The sequence below is a fragment of the Thermobia domestica genome, chromosome 3, assembly GCF_964235325.1.
Source record: "Thermobia domestica chromosome 3, izTheDome1.hap1.1, whole genome shotgun sequence".
NCBI classification, from domain to species: domain Eukaryota; kingdom Metazoa; phylum Arthropoda; class Insecta; order Zygentoma; family Lepismatidae; genus Thermobia; species Thermobia domestica.
In genome coordinates this window covers 314,215,175-314,236,472 of record NC_137456.1, presented here as the reverse complement: position 1 = coordinate 314,236,472, position 21,298 = coordinate 314,215,175, and the positions used below count along the sequence as shown (strand labels likewise).

At 35.1% G+C, this 21,298-nt stretch overlaps 2 protein-coding genes across 2 annotated transcripts in view; one reads left to right on the top strand and one right to left on the bottom strand.

The window, feature by feature from the left end:
• Positions 1–10,787, bottom strand: part of LOC145681152 (mitochondrial disaggregase-like) — a 43,447-nt gene extending 32,660 nt beyond the window's left edge. The window contains exons 1-3 of the mRNA XM_081752596.1: positions 10,308–10,787; positions 5,099–5,150; positions 2,001–2,191 (exon numbers count right to left, since the gene is read on the bottom strand). Coding sequence (XP_081608722.1) covers positions 2,001–2,191; positions 5,099–5,150; positions 10,308–10,638 — 574 coding nt within the window. The 5' untranslated portion in view covers positions 10,639–10,787. The remainder of the gene's footprint in view (positions 1–2,000; positions 2,192–5,098; positions 5,151–10,307) is intronic.
• A 1,282-nt stretch (positions 10,788–12,069) lies between these two features.
• The window catches only part of cmb (combover), a gene marked incomplete in the record, with an annotated part of 274,174 nt that continues 264,945 nt past the window's right edge, over positions 12,070–21,298 (top strand). Inside the window, 1 exon segment of the mRNA XM_081752595.1 lies at positions 12,070–12,199.

Sequence of the window (21,298 nt, the reverse complement as noted above, 5' to 3'; positions counted from 1 at the left end):
ATCTATAGCGTTTGCAGTTTGACAACACTTCTGCATGGTACAAACAAGTGTACATTACCCTTACATTTTCTTTCTTCTTTACAAATTAAATACCTTTCTTTTGTTTTATTTAAATTACTACGTCTTCTTGATTCTAAGTTCATTGTCCCTATGTTTTCGTTCTACAAACAAGTTACATGTTACTAATTTTTAATCAATAAATTAAAGGTATACCTCAACATTAACACACTGGTTCCGCAATTTATCATGCAATTTATTGTGTTTAATCGCAACACTCTAGAATCACAATTTTTTACAATAGTTGTTATAGGTCCTTTGTTCACTACCAAGCACTTGAACTCAGTAATTTTTCACCTCATTACCTATTGCAATCTCTTAAAACCTATTTACACTGACTATTTATTGTCTGTCCATACCGAAAAGGATTTGTACGTATCTTAACCAATATATGCTGCTTATTATCCAAAAATTTTGAACCAACTCACCTCAAAACGCACAGCCTTTATATTAACTTATCCACATCTTTTAAGGTGAGTATTCTCAAAATTTTTTCCTCAGACGTTGTTAAGAGAAAGATAAAATACGTTAACATTGCCACTCCCGTGCACTGTGTCCTAGGGTCATCAAGTCTAGGAGGCTTAGGTGGGCAGGTCATGTAGCTAGGATGGAAGAAAGTAGAAACGCTTTCAAAGCCTTGACTGGAAGGCCAATCGGAAAACGACCATTAGGAAGACCTAAGCGCAGATGGGAGGACAATCACTAAATAACGAACGAACAAACAAATCTCTTTTACTTTTAAAACACAAATGTAGGAAATTTGTCGAAAGGATTGAATATTTTAAATTTTTAAGTTACGAAATAGTCTGCAACAATAAAGAAGCAATAATGGTCATAACAATGACAACAAATACTTTTTTTAACATTAGAAATGTATAGAACAGTAACACGGTACGAAACTTAAAATTCTAGATTCATAGTAATGTGAAATACAAATATACAATTTCCCCTGCGTTTTGCAATTTGATTGCTATACAATTAATCATTTTGTTTCAATTTCCTCGCGGCACACCAACGGCCCATTCACGGCACACCAGTGTGCCGCGGCACATCGGTTGGGAAACGCTGTGCTACGCTCTTATCCTGGTTCATTCTCTCCGCTTTTCGTACGCCCATTTTTACTTTTGGTTACTTTAGACTTATCTTTATTACATTTTCATTATTTTTATGTACACTCATGTCCAAAATTATTATCGCATGTCTATAAATATGTTGTTGTAGGAATATAATTTGATAAATTCGTCCGGTACTTCTTATAATGTTAGTATGTGTATAATCGGCAAAGACATGTATTTGGTAAATTTCATGTCAAAAGAGCAGTAAATAAGAACAATAAAACGAAAATAAAACTTTCTTGTCCATTTAGCAACATTTTGTTTTACTCACTCTAATTTTCGTACTTATAATTCTTTTCCTATGAAATTTACCACAAATATACATTTCTCGATTACACACATAGTATCAGTATTAAAAGTACCCTGCAAAATCATTATCGAATTATATTCTTACAAGAAGACAGTTATAGATACGCGACAATCATTTTGGACATGAGTGTACATTTTTATTTTACATAATTCTTTATATTATCTCTATATTTCTTTCAACATCCCAAAGTTATCACGAAACCAAAAAGTCAACACGACGCCTAAAATTCCTGATTTCCTTTCTTTTCTTTTGTATTTGAGTTCTCTTGTGGTTATATAGTTAGTATTATTATGAGAAACAAGGCCTGGTTTCGCAGTGTGTATTCACATGATTCGGAGAACACGTTAATTTGTAGATCCAAGTTTATATGGCCTTGGCGTAGAAGAGGAATGTTATAAACTCCAAATCAATTAATCAACTTTCTTTAAAACAACTTTGCTTCCTCACTCCCTTTCTGTCGAATGAAGCATACTTTAAAACTAAAATATGTTTAAATGTACGGGAATAATAATTCTTACCATCCAAAGAATTAAGACCTTTTAGCTTTGCTGTTCTGTATGCATTAATGAATTCATCGGGTTCGTCAGGGTTAGCTCCGGCGTCTAATAACACTTTCACAACTTCTGCTCTTCCATTCATAGCAGCAACATGCAAAGCTGTCCATCCAAGTTCGTGTCTTTGGTTTACATTTACTCCTTTGGCTATCAACCTGTAAAGCAGGTCAGTACATACACGTGATTAGAAAAAAAGTAGAGTTATCGCGGGCATATAGGAATCAAAATAAAATAGTCTTTTATAACACGATATCGTACTCACCAAATGGTGTTTGCATTGCATCGTGCACTCAGCGTTGCGAAGACTAATGGCGAACTATTTGAAGGAAAGAAGTTCGCAAACTACGCTCTAGGCGAGGGGAGATCATGTGCTAATCACAAATCAGTCTAAAGGCAAGAGAGCCACAAGCCGGCTAGTAGGTCCCAGCCCCCTGAGGGCTGTTGCGTCAGGAATTTAGTTTATTATATATGTAGAAAACAATTAACTTTTTCTCACATTTCCTATTGGTGAAAATTTAATGAAATTCAGAGTTGAAACTGACGACTGGGCCGAGAATTACACACAACCCAAGCTGCTTCGTGTCCAGCCACATATTCTTATTCTTGAGATCGATTGGAGCTACTCAAACCAATTACGTATTCTCATTTCTCAGATCAGTTTCAGCCATTCAAATCGATCAGGAGTTGCGTCCATGTGGTCTGAATGGCTAAACATTCACATCAAGACTTAGCCGACAGGGTTGCGGAGTAGCTAGTACACAGTTGTAGTACACTAGAGACCCGGGTTCGATTTTCGGTCCAGCCTCGATTTTACACTCTTCGAATTTTCTAGAAAGGCATTTACCTAATGTTTTAGAAGACACTGAAGGCAGCAAATTGTGACACTTAGCTTTCCACACAAAATGGGACGTCATCGGAGCGCAAAGGAGTGTGAGAATAAGAAAATTATTACAAAGAATCAAAAGATGTCTACCTGGTCATGGTCACTACTAGCCACTTTTATTATTTTGAGTTCCCTGCAGCGTTGCCAACATGTACGATAATTATCGAATCATACGATAATTTTAACCCCCGTATGATGTACGATAGTTGATGTACGATAATAGGAAACCATACAATAATTTAATAGCTTCAGGTAAAATGCAAAGGATAGTTCTGGGGGTATTTGAAATTCGAAAGAAATTTCATTCATTGCGTGAAAAAGGTATGAATTTTGCAACAATTGTGACCAAATTACTCAAAACATTACAAATGCGAACCAATTCACCTGTTTACTCATGTTTATTATTACTATGTAATTGGTTAATCGGATCACTGGGATTTAACATACACTGAACACATACACATGAAACCTACGTTAGCTATTCGATCAATAAGGGAGAATTACTAGCTACTTGGGGTAGATAAGTTTTCACAAGTAAACATATAAAGTGTTGAAGGAAAGCCACACAATTCATTTCGATAGACTCGTAAAGAATAGAACTTCATTCTTGTTATCTAAGAAGATTCAAGAATATAGTTTTAGCTGTTTGCATTCGCGTTAGTTTTCTCTTCTTCTACTACTACTACTACTACTACTACTACTACTACTACTACTACTACTACTAATAATAATAATAATAATAATAATAATAATAATAATAATAATAATACAGCTTGATATTTAGACTTGAAACAAAATATACGATAATTTTACGGCAAAAACTATAATTTTAAGTGCTACATACGATAATATCTTCTGATCGAGTTGTCAACGCTGGTTCCGTGATGAATCCGGTTATGATAAAAAAAAATAATAATAATAAATAAAAACTTTCATAATGAGTACGACGCTTTCATAATGATGGGACCATGGTGAACTCTCTGATGTTAGGCAAATTACAGTACAAACACAGCCAGATTACAGTAACGGGTTAAAGCAATATATCTGTTTTGTCATCCTCCCTTATTGTATCTGCACCAATACGAGATTGCGCACTACAATCCAAGTTATCATTATGCTCATATTAAAAATCTAATTCTTTACAATATCTTGATTCTATTTCCAACTCTTCTCGGATACTGCATCAACAACTATCAGCATCAATAGTAACACTTTGTTAGATGAGGCTTAAGATGTGCATTATGTTTATAGACTGAATGTTGAGTATAATGCTGGTTATACATGTGGTCTTTCGGTTATGAAAACCCTTCAGATACATTATCCTGGAACTTACTACAAATCAGTCAAGCTACACTAAGTAAATGGAGTACAACCTGATTTTAGGTGGAGCATTTAGACAAGACAAGATGAAACAATGATTAGCCATGTTAATGTCGGAATTGGTTTTCAAATGTACGGAGACAATACTTGAAGGAGTGGAATAAGACCCGCAGGGAGTACATATAGAAAAATCTGTAGGTCCAACCGATGAAAACGCAAAGACTGACTGGATTGGAGTTGGGCAAACCTCACAGAATCAAGGCGATGATATGAGACGTGTACCTACAATTTCAGATTGAGTTCGAACCAGTACTGTGTTCAAATTTAGAAGATCTCTCACCAGAAAGAGAAAGCGTTAAAATTTCAAGGATCTCTCGCTAGAAACGGAATTCGTTCAAATTTCAAGGATCTCTCACCAGAAACAGAAAGCGTTCAAATTTCAAGGATCTCTCACTAGAAACAGAATCCAGGACACTATGCACCATAGGCGCGCTTCAGACCATCGAGGAGGTGAAAAAAAGTTACAGTTGAGTTTCTTGAATGAAGTTACGTGCTTTTTATATGAAAAGAACTTCCGTCTACGATGTATAAGTGGAATATATTAATAATAGGACAATTATAAGAAAGAGAAAAAAATCTGACCAGTAAATCTGATTCAGCTCCCAACAAACTATCTTATGAAAAGTGAAGAGTAAAAAATTCTCGCCTAACCTAACCTGATATCGCTATATATATAGGAATAAATTACTACCGAAAAACACAAAAATGAATATGCACATTACTGATTGGTTGGAAATATCCTTCCACCAAGACTTCGAGAAGTTCTGAACGAATTTTAATTTTACTGACTTTTACTTACTTTTTTAATTCAATTGTGTCTCCATTCTTCGCTGCTTGGAACCATCTGGTAACTGAAAAATAAATAAAATTAAAGTTTGTGTTAACTTACATGTACAATACAAAATAACTTAAAAAAAAAAAAAAAGTTACATAATCATAGAATTTGTAGAATATACAATGTCATATAAAATCACAGGACATTACTAACTGCATCACACTTTTACTTTCGACTTCTTGACTTTGTAGAAATAAGGAAAAAGTATGTGCAGAAGTATATAAATTAAAACCCAGAGACCAGTCAACATAAGTTCTATGATTTGCTAGGAATACCATACTGAGGCTGAATAATTACCAAAAAACTGGATTCAAACGACCTAATAATATTTAGTGGCCCAAAACATCATAAGTAGAGCAACCCACATTGTGCTTTATTTTTCGTTTAATTATGTTTTATTGTTAATTTCAATCATTGTTTTACATTAATCGTGTATAATGTATAATATTTACCGTACATTAAATAATTAAATATCTTGATCTATTTATTAATATTTTATGCAAGCAAATTCTTTCATATTTAATGAACTTTCTACTTAATGCACTGTAAAGAGATACGCTTTACTCGAGTCAGTATTTTCTAACACTTGATAGGCCGGAGTTCTATAATTCCTCATTAGGTCGGATAACAAAAACGCTCGATAGGCCGGAGTTCTATAATTCCTCATTAGGTCGGATAACAATAACGCCGGGTAGGCCGGAGTTCTATAATTCCTCATTAGGTCGGATAACAATAACGCTGGATAGGCCGGAGTTCTATAATTCCTCATTAGGTCGGATAACAAAAACGCTGGATAGGCCGGAGTTCTATAATTATTCCCAAGGCTGGATAACAAAAATGTCGGATAAGCCGGAGTTCTACATTTATCTCCCTTCCTGCCATGCTCATATCATTAAAGATATATTTTTTATACCAAAACTTAGTGTTATTCACATATTTTGGCCTCTTAGTACAGACCAAAACTTTATAAATATTTTTCTTATAAGCTGTACTCCACATTCTAAGAATTTATAATAGAAAAAGAAAATCCAAGAACAAAAGTGTTCTACACGTTTTAAGAAAAAAAAATTGTAGGAAACATAAAATGAAGATGAATGAAAGTACACAAGTAATAAAAAGAAGATGTATGAAAATACACAATTTTAGAATAAACAAAATATTAACGTTAAACGTACACCTAATTATATACGTCGGATGTTTTCGATGTTTACTGTTCATTGACAAAAGATTACACAAATATGAAATGGTAAATCTAAAATAAAGGAATCAAAACTTACAGTTTTTAGTTTTCTTTTAACAGCTTTTGATAGATGACTGCTTCTGCATGGCAAAGTCACGTTTCCATGAAAGCAAGGTAGATCATTCAATATATATTTATATATGTATTATATTTATTTCGTCCTTTTTTCATACATTTAGCACTGTATTACAATGCACATGAAGTGGACACGTATATATATATATAACCCTCATTGTATTACGGAGATTTTTTTATTTACCAGGCGGCTCATTCCACGTCAAATCACCCAGGCCATGTCACCCAACAATTCACATTTTAATGAAACTTCGTGTACTTGTTAACACTACTAAGGTATGAAGATCTGTAAAATTTTTCTTCCGAAATTCTAATAGTTTGTGAGAAATACGAGACCAAAGTTTCAGAATTTCAGGCATGCCGGTCGTTCTCGAGGCCATCTAATATTTCGTAGAGCTTAATACAAAAATTCATCTCAGTATTTAAGCAATGTATCATTTGGAAATTTCTACCCGAGGTTTATGTAAATCTGTAGAGCTAAAAAAAACAAAAAAAAAAAAAAAACTTTAAGTTTTACGTCCCACGAATATGCCGGCTAGGCTAAAGGAGACGGTGATGATGAGAAATGAGTGAAATGGTGGAATGAAGAAAGTGGGAGGAAACGGGAGAACCCCGAGAAAACCCACGAGCACGGTGTTTGTCCACCACAAAGTCCACAAGGCGCGAGCTGGGATAGAGCCAGGGCCCCAAGCACCGGAGGTGAACGCTCTACCACTGAGCCACCGCCCCCCCCCAAAAAAAAAAACACCATCAAGATTGTTGCACATTAACGGTGAAAAATGCTGTACATTAATAGAGGGGCTGGGGGAGGTGGATCAATTTTTCATAAGTATGGTGAATAGGGGTCATGTATTAAATGGGGGTTGGCCATCGATACGTTAGCGTAAAATACAGTAACTTCATTCACTTATGTTGTGGGTCCAGATAAATGGCAATGTTGCATTTTCATTTAACATTGAGTACTTAAAGAGTGTACAACCGGAACGGCTAGTTCGATTTAAAAACTTTCTTCACTTTAGATTGAACACATCATATTTAGATTGAACATCAAAAAAACCAACTGGTTTAAACCAAAAAACAAAAAATGTTCGTCAAAGTGTAAGTGTTTGTAAAATCTTGATGAACACACATTTGTGGGTTATCACGTTTCACTCCCGTATATTATTCGTATTATATTCAGACCTAAATTCCCCATTCATTACTCAAAAAGATTATACTACAAAAGCAACTTCTTTTTACAAGTTTATTTTGTGATTTTTTTGTAGTTGTTATTATTGTTATTTAATTGCAATCGAAGAAAAATTCTAAATATTGTTTCGTTTCAATGTTTACTATTGATAAAATACATCGAAAATGCCGTACTTTGTGTGTGTGTGTGGGAGGGGGGGGGGGAGTCATACAGACCCCACGAGAGGCATTTAGTGAAATAAGTATCTTTGGTATCTATTTATGTATAAATGAGTTTAAGCCAAAGTGGATTAAAATAATTCGTATCTTTATTCACTTTTCTTATTGATATGCAGATTAAGTCGGTGTATTTCTTTAATTTGGACCAATAAAAATCGTTGTTAACTAACTTGAACTAAATTAGTTCTTCTGTACTCCGTTGTACTTTGAAATTGTTCATATGTAATTCTGTGTAAGGGTTTCACTTGTGCAACTGTTTATCTTTTTGTTCTTCTGAAATGACTCTTGACAGTTATATTAAGAAGCATGTAAAGATCAGTACAACGTATTTTTTTTATCAGGATTCCTTTGTGAGTGAGATGGCAGACGTATCGCATTTGTGGCCAATTAGTCCTGGTTCTGAGTTCAAATGGAGGACAATTTCTCTCGGATGTAACTCGAGAAGCGGTTTTTATTCCGCTTTAAGCTTATGTGACCCCTTCCAGCATAACCCGGTTGTTGCATAATAACATCAAGGCGAAACAAACTTATTTTTGTCCATATATGATATGAATGTATAGAGTAAATCATTTAAACCATAAAAACCTGGTTTAAACAAAAAAAAATAACAGTTTTTTTGTTTTTTTTAAAAATAAAAACCATGGTTTTTTGCCAACCCTGGTTTGGGCTACTCAAGAATGATCTTGCTCTTCTAACTTACGGTATACGGGGCACGGGTTCACTCGAGCAGACGGCTCTACCAAAAACAAAATTTATAGGTAAAATACGATGTCAAACACTTTTCGTAAAAGAATAGGAGTGTGAATATAAGTAATTTCAGTCAGTGGATATTATATTGAAATATATTTTGAATGGTACTGAACGTATTCTAAGTGTAACTATTTACTGAAGTGGAAGAATACAAGAAAGCGAAAGTAGAAATAAACGGCGGGATTATTCTGTTCGTGTTAGCAATGGACATTTGTGATGCATGTAATGCAATATACGATTCTATTACAAAGAATTGTGCGATAAAGAGCGTAACATTATCGTGGTTTATGCATTAGCTCCTCATTTAGTACATGCTGTGCAAGAAGAAACCGGAAAATGCAATAGATGTGTGACAATAGGTAGAGCCGCCTGCTCAAGTAATGCCCAGGACACTTCCTGATGCGCAAAGGAAGGGCAAATGTAAATATTTTCTTCAGTGGGGACAGACAGATTCTCGTCAGCAATGAGTAGCTGTTTAATATGAAAGGGAGTTTCAATCAATTCAATAAGAAAGAGTATGTCTCATCTTAGGAATACAAGGGGGTCATTCCACGTCAGTTCAACCAAGGCTTTTAACCCACTATCTCAGATCTGGATGAATTTTGGTAGTGTTATAAAACTTTTCTATGCTGAATACAGGTGTGGTTTAGTTGAGGGGCCAATTTTTCAACGATTACTTTTGGTTGTCCCCTTGAGTTTTATTTTTGCCAAATGAGATATTTTCATGTCGCCCAGTGGAAACCTTTTAGGGGACAATAAGAAGGAAATCTGGGCTAGTAAAAGAGTTATAATTTTTCAACAATGGATTCTAGTGATGTGACAAAAAGTTTTACTATACGGATCCACAGATTGTAAAATGTGCAGAAAAATATGGGGAAGTCCTTAATTTGCATATTTTATGTCGAGAACAGAACCCAACAAAGCCCTGTGGGGCTTCTAACTCGTTCCTACTACCACTACTACTATTACTACTAATAATAATACTATGTGTCTATAGTAAAACTGAACGAAAAGAAACATAAATTTAAGGTAAGGTGCAGTTTTACTATACGGATCCACAAATTGTAGAATGTGGAGAAAAAATTGGGCATATATTCCGAAGTTGGGCGTCCGCTTTCGTCAAGTCTTTTCACTGTTATCTCCTTTCCACACTTTCTGCAATTTGTTATTAGGTTCATTAATCCGTGCTCTTCACAAACTTTTAAAATATTTTGCTCGTTATCAATGTATTCCTTCACAAATGTTAAAACTGCTAGTTTATTGCCCTTGTACATTCGCCATGTTGGTAACATAAATGCTCGTTTCTTTCCCACAATGCAACTGTTCGGTTACCTTGCGCCAAGTAGTTCCCTCCGCTCGCCATATAGTCCCATGTTTATAACCGCTTATATATAACAAATAAACAGATTTTTCGAGATTCTTATATATTATCAAGCACACAAACGATTAAATTATCCATATATTTCCTGTAAATTTTAAAAATTTCGCTGGAAACGGACGCCCAACTTTGGAAATTAACCCAAAAATTGGGCAAATCTTTAATTTGGGCTTTTTATGTCGAGAACAGAACCTAATTAACCCCCGCGGGGCTTGTAAGCCGTTCCTATTATTACTACCCCTACTACTACTTATACTATGGATCCATATAGTAAAACTAGTAAAATTGAAACAAAACAATTAATTTAAGAGAGCAGTACATACCTTCTCTGTCACCAACCTTCTCAGCACAAAACGCTACTGCTAACGCTAAACTCCCTAATGCACCATAACCAAAATGTTTTATTCCAATCTTCCTGAATGCATGAAAATTATATTTTAAAAATGATAGGGAACCCACTGCACTTCCAACTTTTAGAGATGCGAACCGGGATGCAGGTGTAATAGCAGTCAAGTTATTTTTCCAATGATTTGCATAACGCCGATACAATTGCCATTTAGAATTTTTCGCTTGATTTCTGAACTCTTTGCCCAGAAATCTTTCGATAAGGTAAATGTACTGAGTTGTTAACCCTCTAATTGACTGCATTTTCATGAAGTAATAGCTACACCTGCAGCTATTTCTCACGTAACCAACGATTACATCATTCTCTTTAAGTTTACAACACCAACTACAATCATTTGCAGCGGATGATAGTGTGCACAGATCACATAGCCTAACGGTACCAGTACCAGAAGCAGACAGTGATTATTAATGTGCAGTCTGATAGTGTTTTGTTAATATAGTAAAAGAAAAGAAAAGAAAAGAAAACAAAACACTGCATTAGAAAGTTGAAAGAGAGAAATATTTAAAATATATCGTCCTTAAATTTGTAGTTTTACGATTAAAATGAATTAATGCATTTGAAAGAAAATCGCCGAAGATATTAATTTCCACTGGCGGAATATTTCTGCACAATCTAGGAAACTAATGTTTTATCTTTACATGTGTAAGGTTACAACTATTAAAAACCTTACAAGTACTATAGCCTACTATGTATTTCAAAGACGGCTGTGTAACATTAATTTCCATCAGTAAAATGTCCCTCCTGCATAATATAGGAAACGTGTATTTTATAGAGTATAGAGAGAAAGTATAGAGTTCTATTATAGGGCCATGACAAGTGCTCTAATCTATACAAATGCAGTTTTTAAGCGGTATAAATTTTTTTTCTAGTTTCTTCGCCTATGTAACTACACACCTCAACATTACAGCCCAGGTCCTCTAATGCAATTCTGTCCTGGCTCGGTAGGATAGTATTCGTGCTTTTTAGTCACTAGCTAGCACAGATTACAGAGTCTGAATAGTAGCGCAGCTCTGGGACCCACACGGCATCGCAGGGGTGCATCCGCAAGAAGCAGGCACGTGAGCGACGGAGAGTATATGCATGAACGAAGGTTGTGCAAATATGCAACTTATAATCGTTTCATACTAATAAACATAATATACAGGTTTCTTACATTGTACAGAATTTGACACAATCGTCTTTGATATGTGCACATTAAATACGTACTGTTTTTCTTTGTGAAAAATTCCTCTGGCAGTGAAATTTAATGTCTTACATTCACATGCATTCAGTCATTTTAAATTTAAAATTACCCTTTTTAAGACGAAATATTCTTAATAAATTGGGTTCTGTTCTTGACATAAAATAGGCAAATTAAAGACTTGACCATTTTTCTGTACATTTGACAATCTTTAGATCCGTATAGTAAAACTGAACCGAATTTTTATGATAAAATTCTAAATAATATTGCTTCGGACGCTATTTCGAAATTTTGTGTTTCTACGCTTCTACGTACACAATTGTTTTTGTCTTTTTTCTTTTTTTTTTTGTTTCTTAACATTTGCTGTGTAAAATGTTATTATGCTTAGCTGGGAATTTGTTCAATAAATAAATAAGTAAATATCAATTTATTAAATCATGAGTATTTTAAGAAATAAGAATTATTTTTATGTACCAGTTTAGCAACACTTTTCGCATGTTATTACTCTATTTTCGGTTGTCAATTGTTTCGTAAAATGGTGGGTGGTAACAGTGGTCTTATTTTAGGTGTATTACAGTGTATGTAATGCTATATCTGGTTTGAGCTTAAGATTTTGTCTTTCGATGCTGGTAAGACATATTCTGGACACATTTCTCTTCTAATGGTTTTACTGTTGTTAACTAATGTGGTTGTGTTATTCTTTCGATTTGTATAATCGTATTTGATTTACTCATTAATACGAAATTTCATAGAATGTATTATCTTCCGTAATTCTAGAACGACTCAAATCGTTTACTGTTGTACTTTATTTACAGTGGATGCTACAAGATTGATAATTACAAAGAAATTTTATGTTAAACAACAATGTCTTATAACGTTTATTGAACTTCCTTATATAATAATGTTTCTCTTTTAAGTTTATTACGGGCGCCAAATAAAATGGGCATTGCGTGACTCTATTCTCTTATGCTACTAGGATAAGTTTATAACTCCTAAATTTAAGAGAATTTAAGAATTGCCGTGTTAAAGAACCCGGGTATATCTAATGTAGGTTGTCAAGGATTTGAACCCTGACATCCAGTAGGCGAGCACAGTTACGTTTCTCTTTATCATTTCTGTTAAGAGTTATTTAATTCGTTAAAATCTCAATATCGATTAGTGACTCACTTTTTACTAAGCACGTTATTCATTTAAACTAAGTGTACCTATGTTGTTTTCAAAGATATTTCCAGTTAAGTTCCTTGGTATCCTACAGAAAAAAGATAAAATTTTCAAAATGTTATTTGATAGTGAATAGGTGAAACACTGCTGATTTAACTATATTTCTAAAAAGAAAACTCCAAAAATTGAAAATAGAAATAAAAGAAATCTTTAAAAAATAAAGGAATTAATCGTGCAACTTTGCAGTAGTTTGTCAGACTCAGTACATAAATTGCAGCTTTGCACCTTACAAAGATGTTCTGCCGTCAGAAAATAATAACCTAATTTAGTAATCTTTCATATGTGACTTAAGAATATTATCTAGTTTCTCCCAGATCCTTGGTAATGATTACGATTCGTTATTTGTAACTGTAATGTGGTCATTCTCTGGGAGCAGTGTGGACGCATGGCATGAAAATTACAGCGCGTAAAACACGAACCAACGTATGTTAGGTAGGCACTAAAAACTAGTACTATCGAACCGAGTCAGGGCAGGAGCGCAGCCAGGTGTTTCCGTAAGAAGGCGCGTCAGCGACGGAGGGTATACACTTAAACGAGATTTTTTTATAACTCGCTATAGGTCCCAGTGCCGGCTCCGGAGTTGTCGATGGATTTTGAGGGATATACTAAATGCCATCCTCACTTGCTTTAACCTACATATAACACTTGCAATGAGTTGATAGTAGTGACCTTACGCTTGTCTGCATAAAGTACAGTTGTATTACAGTGTGCACAAGTAGTCCGTCACTGGAAATTAATATTTAGTGCAGCCCTCTTTCATATGCTCAGTCATTTTAACCGTAAGATTATATTTTTATGACGTGACGAACTATTGTAAACTTGCACCGAAATAATTCCAAGTAGCACAGTGCTGAAGATTGCTATACAACTATGAAGTAACCTTTCCTATTTTATTTTCATCGATCTTTCAAAAATACTATTATAATATTACTATATCGATATCCATATAACGAATTTCAGCTCGCGCATATTTCGAATAACACAACAAAAACATTAAAAAGTAACTGACAAAAGAAAAATTGACTGTAGGACAGATTTATACTGTTTATAATGTATTGTAGTGTATGATGTGGCGTATATATGTCTGTGTGTATCGTATGAATGTATAAATAATTCTTGGAAATAAAGAATAAGAATGATGTAGAACAGTGTCGGACGGGAGCTGTCAGAGCTAGGCAGAGATGGGAACGCCTTATGGACTAATTTATGTAAACATTTTGGTCCCGTAAGATGACTTTTTAATTTGTTCACAGCATTAAGTATACACAGTTACACTAGGGATGTACTGATATATCAGTATCGGTGATATCGGCCACTTTTGGGAGTATCGGTATCGGCAAATGGACACCGATATTTACCAATACATTTTCCGAACTATTTTCTGTTTAATATTAACAGTGACACTTATATTTCATCGGTTTGTCTTAGACTTAAAGTTGATCTAAATTATTATCAATTGTATAATTTCATTTCTTAATGCATGTGTACGCCTTTGATTTGCACTACTCGTAATCAACTGATATTTTTAGTCTCTCGATGCCAAAATAGATGAAAAAGAGCCAAAGGTCTTTGTCAGGATCATGGGCGCCTGAAGAAAATTTTCCAGTGGGGGGCATTCCATGATTGCTATATTACGTCTGGTATTTAATATACATAGTTTGCTATATTACGGATACATTTCCGTAAGCCAGGAGGCATAACCGTGGGACGTTGAACTTAAGGATTTCATTTTTTCTTCTACTTACTGCTTAAAAACAATTAGTTCTAAAGTTAATAAATAGTTTTATCGTTTTCGACTTCGCTTAAATAACCCTCTTATTATTTTTTCTTTTTTATGGTATACAGAGCAGCATTTGGTTTAGCACGCATAATTTTGTAAACAATAAAAACTTGTAACGGTAGTATCCGTTTGCATTATACGTATGTAATAAAAAACTAATAAAATACAATGTAACTATCAAAGAACATTATCATACTAAATATCAATCACTGATTCTTACAAGGAACGGACATGAACGTGTCATACGGACATCCGAATCAAAAAAACGGACATGAACGTGTCATCCGGACATCCGAATCAAATCTAGTCCATTCGATAAATATAACAAACATACGTTCATGTACAAAAAGATTAGGTGTCATGGACAACGGAGTAAGGCGTTAGGGTCCTGTAGTATAAAGAAAATCGTAGACTCGCAGTGAAGTAGCTATTATATCAACACTGTTCATTGGAAAGTCATGGTTTATAGTTCATTCTCTTCAGCATGAAACAAGCTTTCCAGAGTTGCTATGTATTGGGGCCCAAAATGTACTTGAACAGGGAAAATTGGGAGAATGTCGGGAAAGTTCCCTCCAAAAATGCCTTCCAACAAATTTGGCCCCTGGATTAAAGCACACAATCCAAATGTATCCCGTAAAATACTATTGCCGATGAGAAATGAAAACCAGTAAGTTTTGTTTTGATAAAACGGAACAGATATGAAGTGAAAGGTTGTATACCAATACGCTCTGTACATACAAAACCGAACCTATGACCTGACCTATAAAGAGAACGCAGTATTACTTACTTATCCTGCCATCAAGATTTGTACCACATTCTCAGTAGAATAAAGCAACTGTTTTAAACAGCAACTGCGCTACAATTGTATTGGAATGAACCCACATTATCCACCAACACCCTCACCCATGTCCTTTTGTTCTCTGTTCCGTTCTTACTATGTCATACAGCATCTTCTCCCTTGTTTAAGGATATACCTCCTACCTGTATACCTCATAATATTATTCAAGGTATATTTTAATTGTGTACTCCTAGCAGTGTGCGACTTACCAGGGAGGATGAGGGGGAAAATCCCCCTCTAAAGAATTGAATGTCTCCCATAAGTTTTGAACTTCTCCATGTTAAAATTCTCGGATGTGCGATTTATCCCCCTCCCCCTTCGCCTAAAATGTCCTTTATTTCGCACACTAGCTCCAGTGTTACTTCAGAGAATGCACAACTTCACAATAGAGCTATTTTGGAAGACATTTTTTGCGACTTATCCCCAATTTCCCTCTCCATATGTCACGGAACAATATGCGTGACAACCACTGAAATGCTTGCTTCATTTTACAGAGAATGTGATACAATTCTTGATTTAAGGATAAATAGTACTGCATTTATATTTTTTATATTATGTTCTCTTTATAGTTCAGGTCATAAGTTCGGTTTTGTATGTACAGAGCGTATTGGTATACAACCTTTCCCTTCATATCTGTTCCGTTTTATCAAAACAAAACTTACTGGTTCTCATTTCTCATCGGCAATAGTATTTTACGGGATACATTTGGATTGTGTGCTTTAATCCAGGGGCCAAATTTGTTGGAAGGCATTTTTGGAGGGAACTTTCCCGACATTCTCCCAATTTTCCCTGTTCAAGTACGTTTAGGGCCCTAATATATAGCACCCCTGGAAAGCTTGTTTTATGCTTTGCTGTACCTCACTCTTTATTCACCTAGGGTACTTCTAAGTGCTGCCACCCAGTAGACACGACGCACTTTGAAACCGTTACTTTCCGAGCGAGTAAGATGAAAATTAGAGGAAATGGTTGATATTACACATGCGCAAGGCGTGTTGCCAACCGCGATTATTCAAACTTCTCAGTAGTAAATCCTAAGTCGTTTGTTTAAAAAAAAAAAAAAAAATGTTTATTACTTTTCGATTGCCTATTTGTAAAGCATCACACATCCTCCCCACTACTTGCACAATTGGTGCAATTGATAATAATGGATCATCGTTTGCTCTTTCTTTCTCAAAAGAAGCTCGTACATTATATAGCATTTCCTTACTTTGAATTCTGATTGTAGTACCGCTCCCGAATTTTTCAAAAAAGATTTTCCGTAGTCATAGGGTTAATTAACCGAAGTACAAGAGAATTTGAAATCAATTATTAAAGAATAGCTGAATGTGTCATACACCTAAACGTCCCGGCGGAAAAAAAAAAAAAATTAGTTTTGCAAAACACAAAGATTTAGTTTTATATACACCACTATAACACAATGCTAAGTAATACTTCGTGGAAAACATTCTTTAACCCTTCTTATTTTTTACTTTTGGGTTCCCAAAAGAAGAAAAAGGAAAAAGGAATCCTCCCACACATCTGTTGGTCAACAGAACACATGGTACACTTTGGCAGTCGAGCATTCCATTCGCTTAAAACCAGAGACATGGCTCATTCACCCCTCGAAGTAAGATATTTCCGATACCTGCTGAGGTTTCTTCTTTGACTGGGTTTCGTGTAATGTGCTGGTAAATTGAAAATAAGATGTTTGTTTTTATGAGGGTGGTGTTATCGTATTCTGGTCCAGTGTAGTGTGGATAGACTAGTGTAATAGTTTGTAAGTGTGCAGGTGTGTGTTGCAGTGAATTAACGTGACAATGAATGTTATAAATTCTAAAGTGAAGCACAAAAAGATCCATTCACAGGCTAAAGATGTGATTTGGCATGTGATTAAATTTATGGAGATGGAAGCTCGAGAGGGTACCTTTACAGTTCCTGTTGAAAAAGGATTAGAAAGAACAGCAAACGCGATAGGGGTATCGTTACGGACGATCAAAAATATTAAAAAAGAAGGGCAGACAGTTGAAACTAAGAAAACGTGTTTTGAAACTCCGAATAAAATCCAGCGTTGTCAGAAACCTGTGGTTGTAGTAGATGAGTTTGATAGTAATGTTATTCGGAGAACAATTTACGACTTTTATAAAACGGAACACAGAGTTCCTACTGTTTCGACACTTAGGGAAAAGCTTTCAGAATCAATAGGTTTTCAGGGCGGGTGCACAAGCCTTAGAAAAATTCTGAAAGATCTTAGGTTTCGGTGGACAAAGACTAAAACGTACTTGTCGAGTCTCAAGGCATTTGAGAAAAAAGAATTTCCTACTTAAGATGTATAAAGAAATATTGAAACGAAGCGCGAAATATATTTTATGTAGACGAATCATACATATTATCATTTCACGTTGCAAACACATCTTGGAGCGACAATCTCCCACGGTCTATTAGCACCAGTCTCTCGGGGTTAGAGGTTAATTATGATTCATGCAGAAGGGGAAAATGGGATTGTACCCAATGTATTATTAATGTGTAATGCGAGTCAGTCTACAGGTGACTACCACAACCAAATGAACCAAGAGAATTATGAAAAATGAGTCACAGATAAATTAATATCAAATCTCCCTCACAATTCTGTCGTGGTTTGTGATAATGCATCCTATCAGAACGTTATTTTGGAGAAAGCGCCTACCTCTGGTTCAACCAAGCAACAAATAATACAGTGCCTGACAGAGAAAAACATTTCTTTTGATTGTAATATCAGACCGATTCCATTTCAAATCGTCCAGGCAAACCACAATTGGTCCCCATCAAAGTCTCAGATTTCATTTATTTTTTATATATGGGATCTACATTCAATATTATTAGACCCATATTTTTTCTTTTTGCTGAACAAAATTTTTCCTTCGATATATAGCCTTCCAAAATGGCTGCCCTCCTCTCGGATTGCTCGAAAAACTGAAAAACATGTCAAATTAAAAGTGTTATTGTAGAGAAACGAGTGTACTTAGTAACATAATCGCAATAGCAGGAAGAGTATAAAGGTGTATGCTTCGATGGAGGGACAAAATTCGTCTATTGGTCCAATAGGAATCGCGCAATTCACTCGCAATGTTGCCAACTTTGGTGAATTTTTTGCTAACTTTAAACATTTTTTTCTGTCCTCACGAGCAATATCAACCATCTGCTTCTAGCATCGAAATCTACTCCATAAGTTCTCTTGAAAATGTAAAAAACTTACGTTTCTGATTATTACATCCCACGTTATAGCATGATGAAAAGCTGAAAATCTCATTAAGACGCCATGTTTGGACGCCATTTTCTCAAAAACCCCACCTTTTAAAAATCTGAATTTTTTACATGTATTGGAGAAGTACCTTAGTATTTAATATCCGTTAACCGTTCATGCGGCTGCAGCCCCTAACATTCGCATTTAATTATTGAAATTTCGATTTTTGTACTTGAAATGTAAATATTTCCTATGGACATTTAGATTCTATACACAAGGAGAATTGAAAGGGAGTATGAAAATTTTGAGAGATGAATCCTCACATCAAATCCAGTAGAATAGTTCCTATAAACATGAGTCGAATTCCGCTTCGTTTTCGAGTTACAGGGTTTCCAACTCGGGACCCAAAATCGGTCCGGGACAATAGAAAATAATATATATATTTTGCGTTAAATCAGAAACGGTGTTTTAAAGCTTTGATAAAGTTCAGAAAATTGATTTGTAACATTATGATTTTTCCGTGCGTTGCAATTCGGTTGGCAATGTTGCCAACTTGGTAGAACTTTTGTTTCCAAATGACACTACGTGGTTTTTATTTGATATTTGGTATTCATTAATGATTGTAAACATCACATGAAGCACAATTTTCCCCACATCACCACAGTTTTCGGAAACTTGCATGTATTTCATTAAAAGGTGTTATCTCGTGTGTTATTGATAGTTTTCAACATTAAGTGTGAATTTCACCTGATGTTTGCCATCATTAGTAAAACCGAAATGTCGAATAAAAACTACGTCTGTGTAAGTTGTAATAATAATAATAATAATAAGAAGAAGAAGAAGAAGAAGAAGAAGAAGAAAATTTATTTTTTATTATTGCAAAACCTCTTGCAACACCACGCATCAAGTTCGAACTTGTTCAAGAAGTTCTGCTGCAACCACGAAACAGTTTATTACGTGATTCGGTGTCATGAACATCATCCTAATGTTCTCTGGAACTATGAAAATTGTTTTTACTGGTAACATGACATTGTAGTGCACTAGTTACAGTGTTTGTGTGAATAACAATGGAGAAGTCCTATTACAGTAAGGACCATATTAAATGTGTGGATTATTTTAAAAGGCATAAGAGGATTGTGTACAGAAAGAATTCTTGACAAAAATTTTATCTTGCAGTAAAATATATGTATTACGTACAGCACGTCTGCCAGAACGTAGTATTAGGAGAGGATGATTATTTGTGTAAAGGGTGCTTTGAATATTTACCGGGGACAACATGAATATATGTGAGATATTGGTGACCACGGAAGAAGGTGTAAATGTGAAATTATGCACCAGCAAGATAAAGAATTTGTTCCTCTGAATGTAGATTTGGAAACCATTAACCAGACAGTTAACATGCTAAACATGAATGGAAGGACAGGACACAAATAATCCTCCCCCCTCCCCCCTATAGTACGTTTGGGCAGACACGCTGTACGCAATCCATATATTTTACCGCAAGATAAAATTTTTGTCTAGAATTCTTTCTGTGCACAATCCTCTTATGGCTTTTAGCATAATCAACACATTTAATACGGTTCTTACTGTAATAGGTCTTCCCCATTGTTATTCACACAAACACTAACTAGTGCACTACAATGTCATGCGGGGACGAAGTGGTAGAGCGTTCACCTCCGGTGCTTGGGGATCCTGGTTCGATCCCAGCTCGCGCCGTGTGGACTTTTTGGTGGACAAACACATTGCTCGAGGTTCTCCCGTTTCCCCCACTTTCTTCATTCCACCATTTTCACTCATCATCACAGTCTCCTTTAGCCTAGCCGGCATAACCATGGCACGGAAAACTTAAAGATTTCGTTTCATTTTCATTTTACAATGTCATGCTACCAGTGAAAACAATTTTCATGGTTCCAGAGAACACTAGGACGATGTTCATGACACCGAATCACGCAAACTATCAATAACGCACGAGACAACACCTTTTAATGAAATACATGTAAGTTTTCGAAAACTGTGGTGATGTGGGGAAAATTGTGCTTCATGCGATGTATATAATCATTAATAAATACCAAATATCAAATAAAAACCACGTAGTGTCATTTAGAAAAAAAAGTTCTACCAAGTTAGCAACACTGCCAACCGAATTGCAACGCACGTAAAAATCATATTGATACAAATCAAGTTTCTGAACTTTATCAAAGCTTTAATACATAGTTTCTGATTTAACGCGAAATATATATTTATTTTCTATTGTCTCGGGCCGATTTTGGGTCCCGAGTTGGAAACCTTGTAACTCGAAAACGAAGCGGAATTCGACTCATGTTTATAGGAACTTTTCTACTGGATTTGATGTCAGGATTCGTCTCTCAAAAGTTTCATACTCCCTTTCAATTCTCCTTGTGTATAGGATCTAAATGTCCATAGAAAATATTTACATTTCAAGTACAAAAATCGAAATTTCAATAATTAATTGCGAATGTTAGGGGCTGCAGCCGCATAAACGGTTAACGGATATTAAATATTTAGGTACTCCTCCAATACATGTAAAAAAAATTCAGATTTTTAAAAGGTGGGGTTTTTGAGAAAATGGCGTCCAAACATGGTGTCTTAATAATGAAATTTTCAGCTTTTCATCATGCTATAACGTGGGATGTAATAATCAGAAACGTAAGTCCTTTACATTTTCAAGA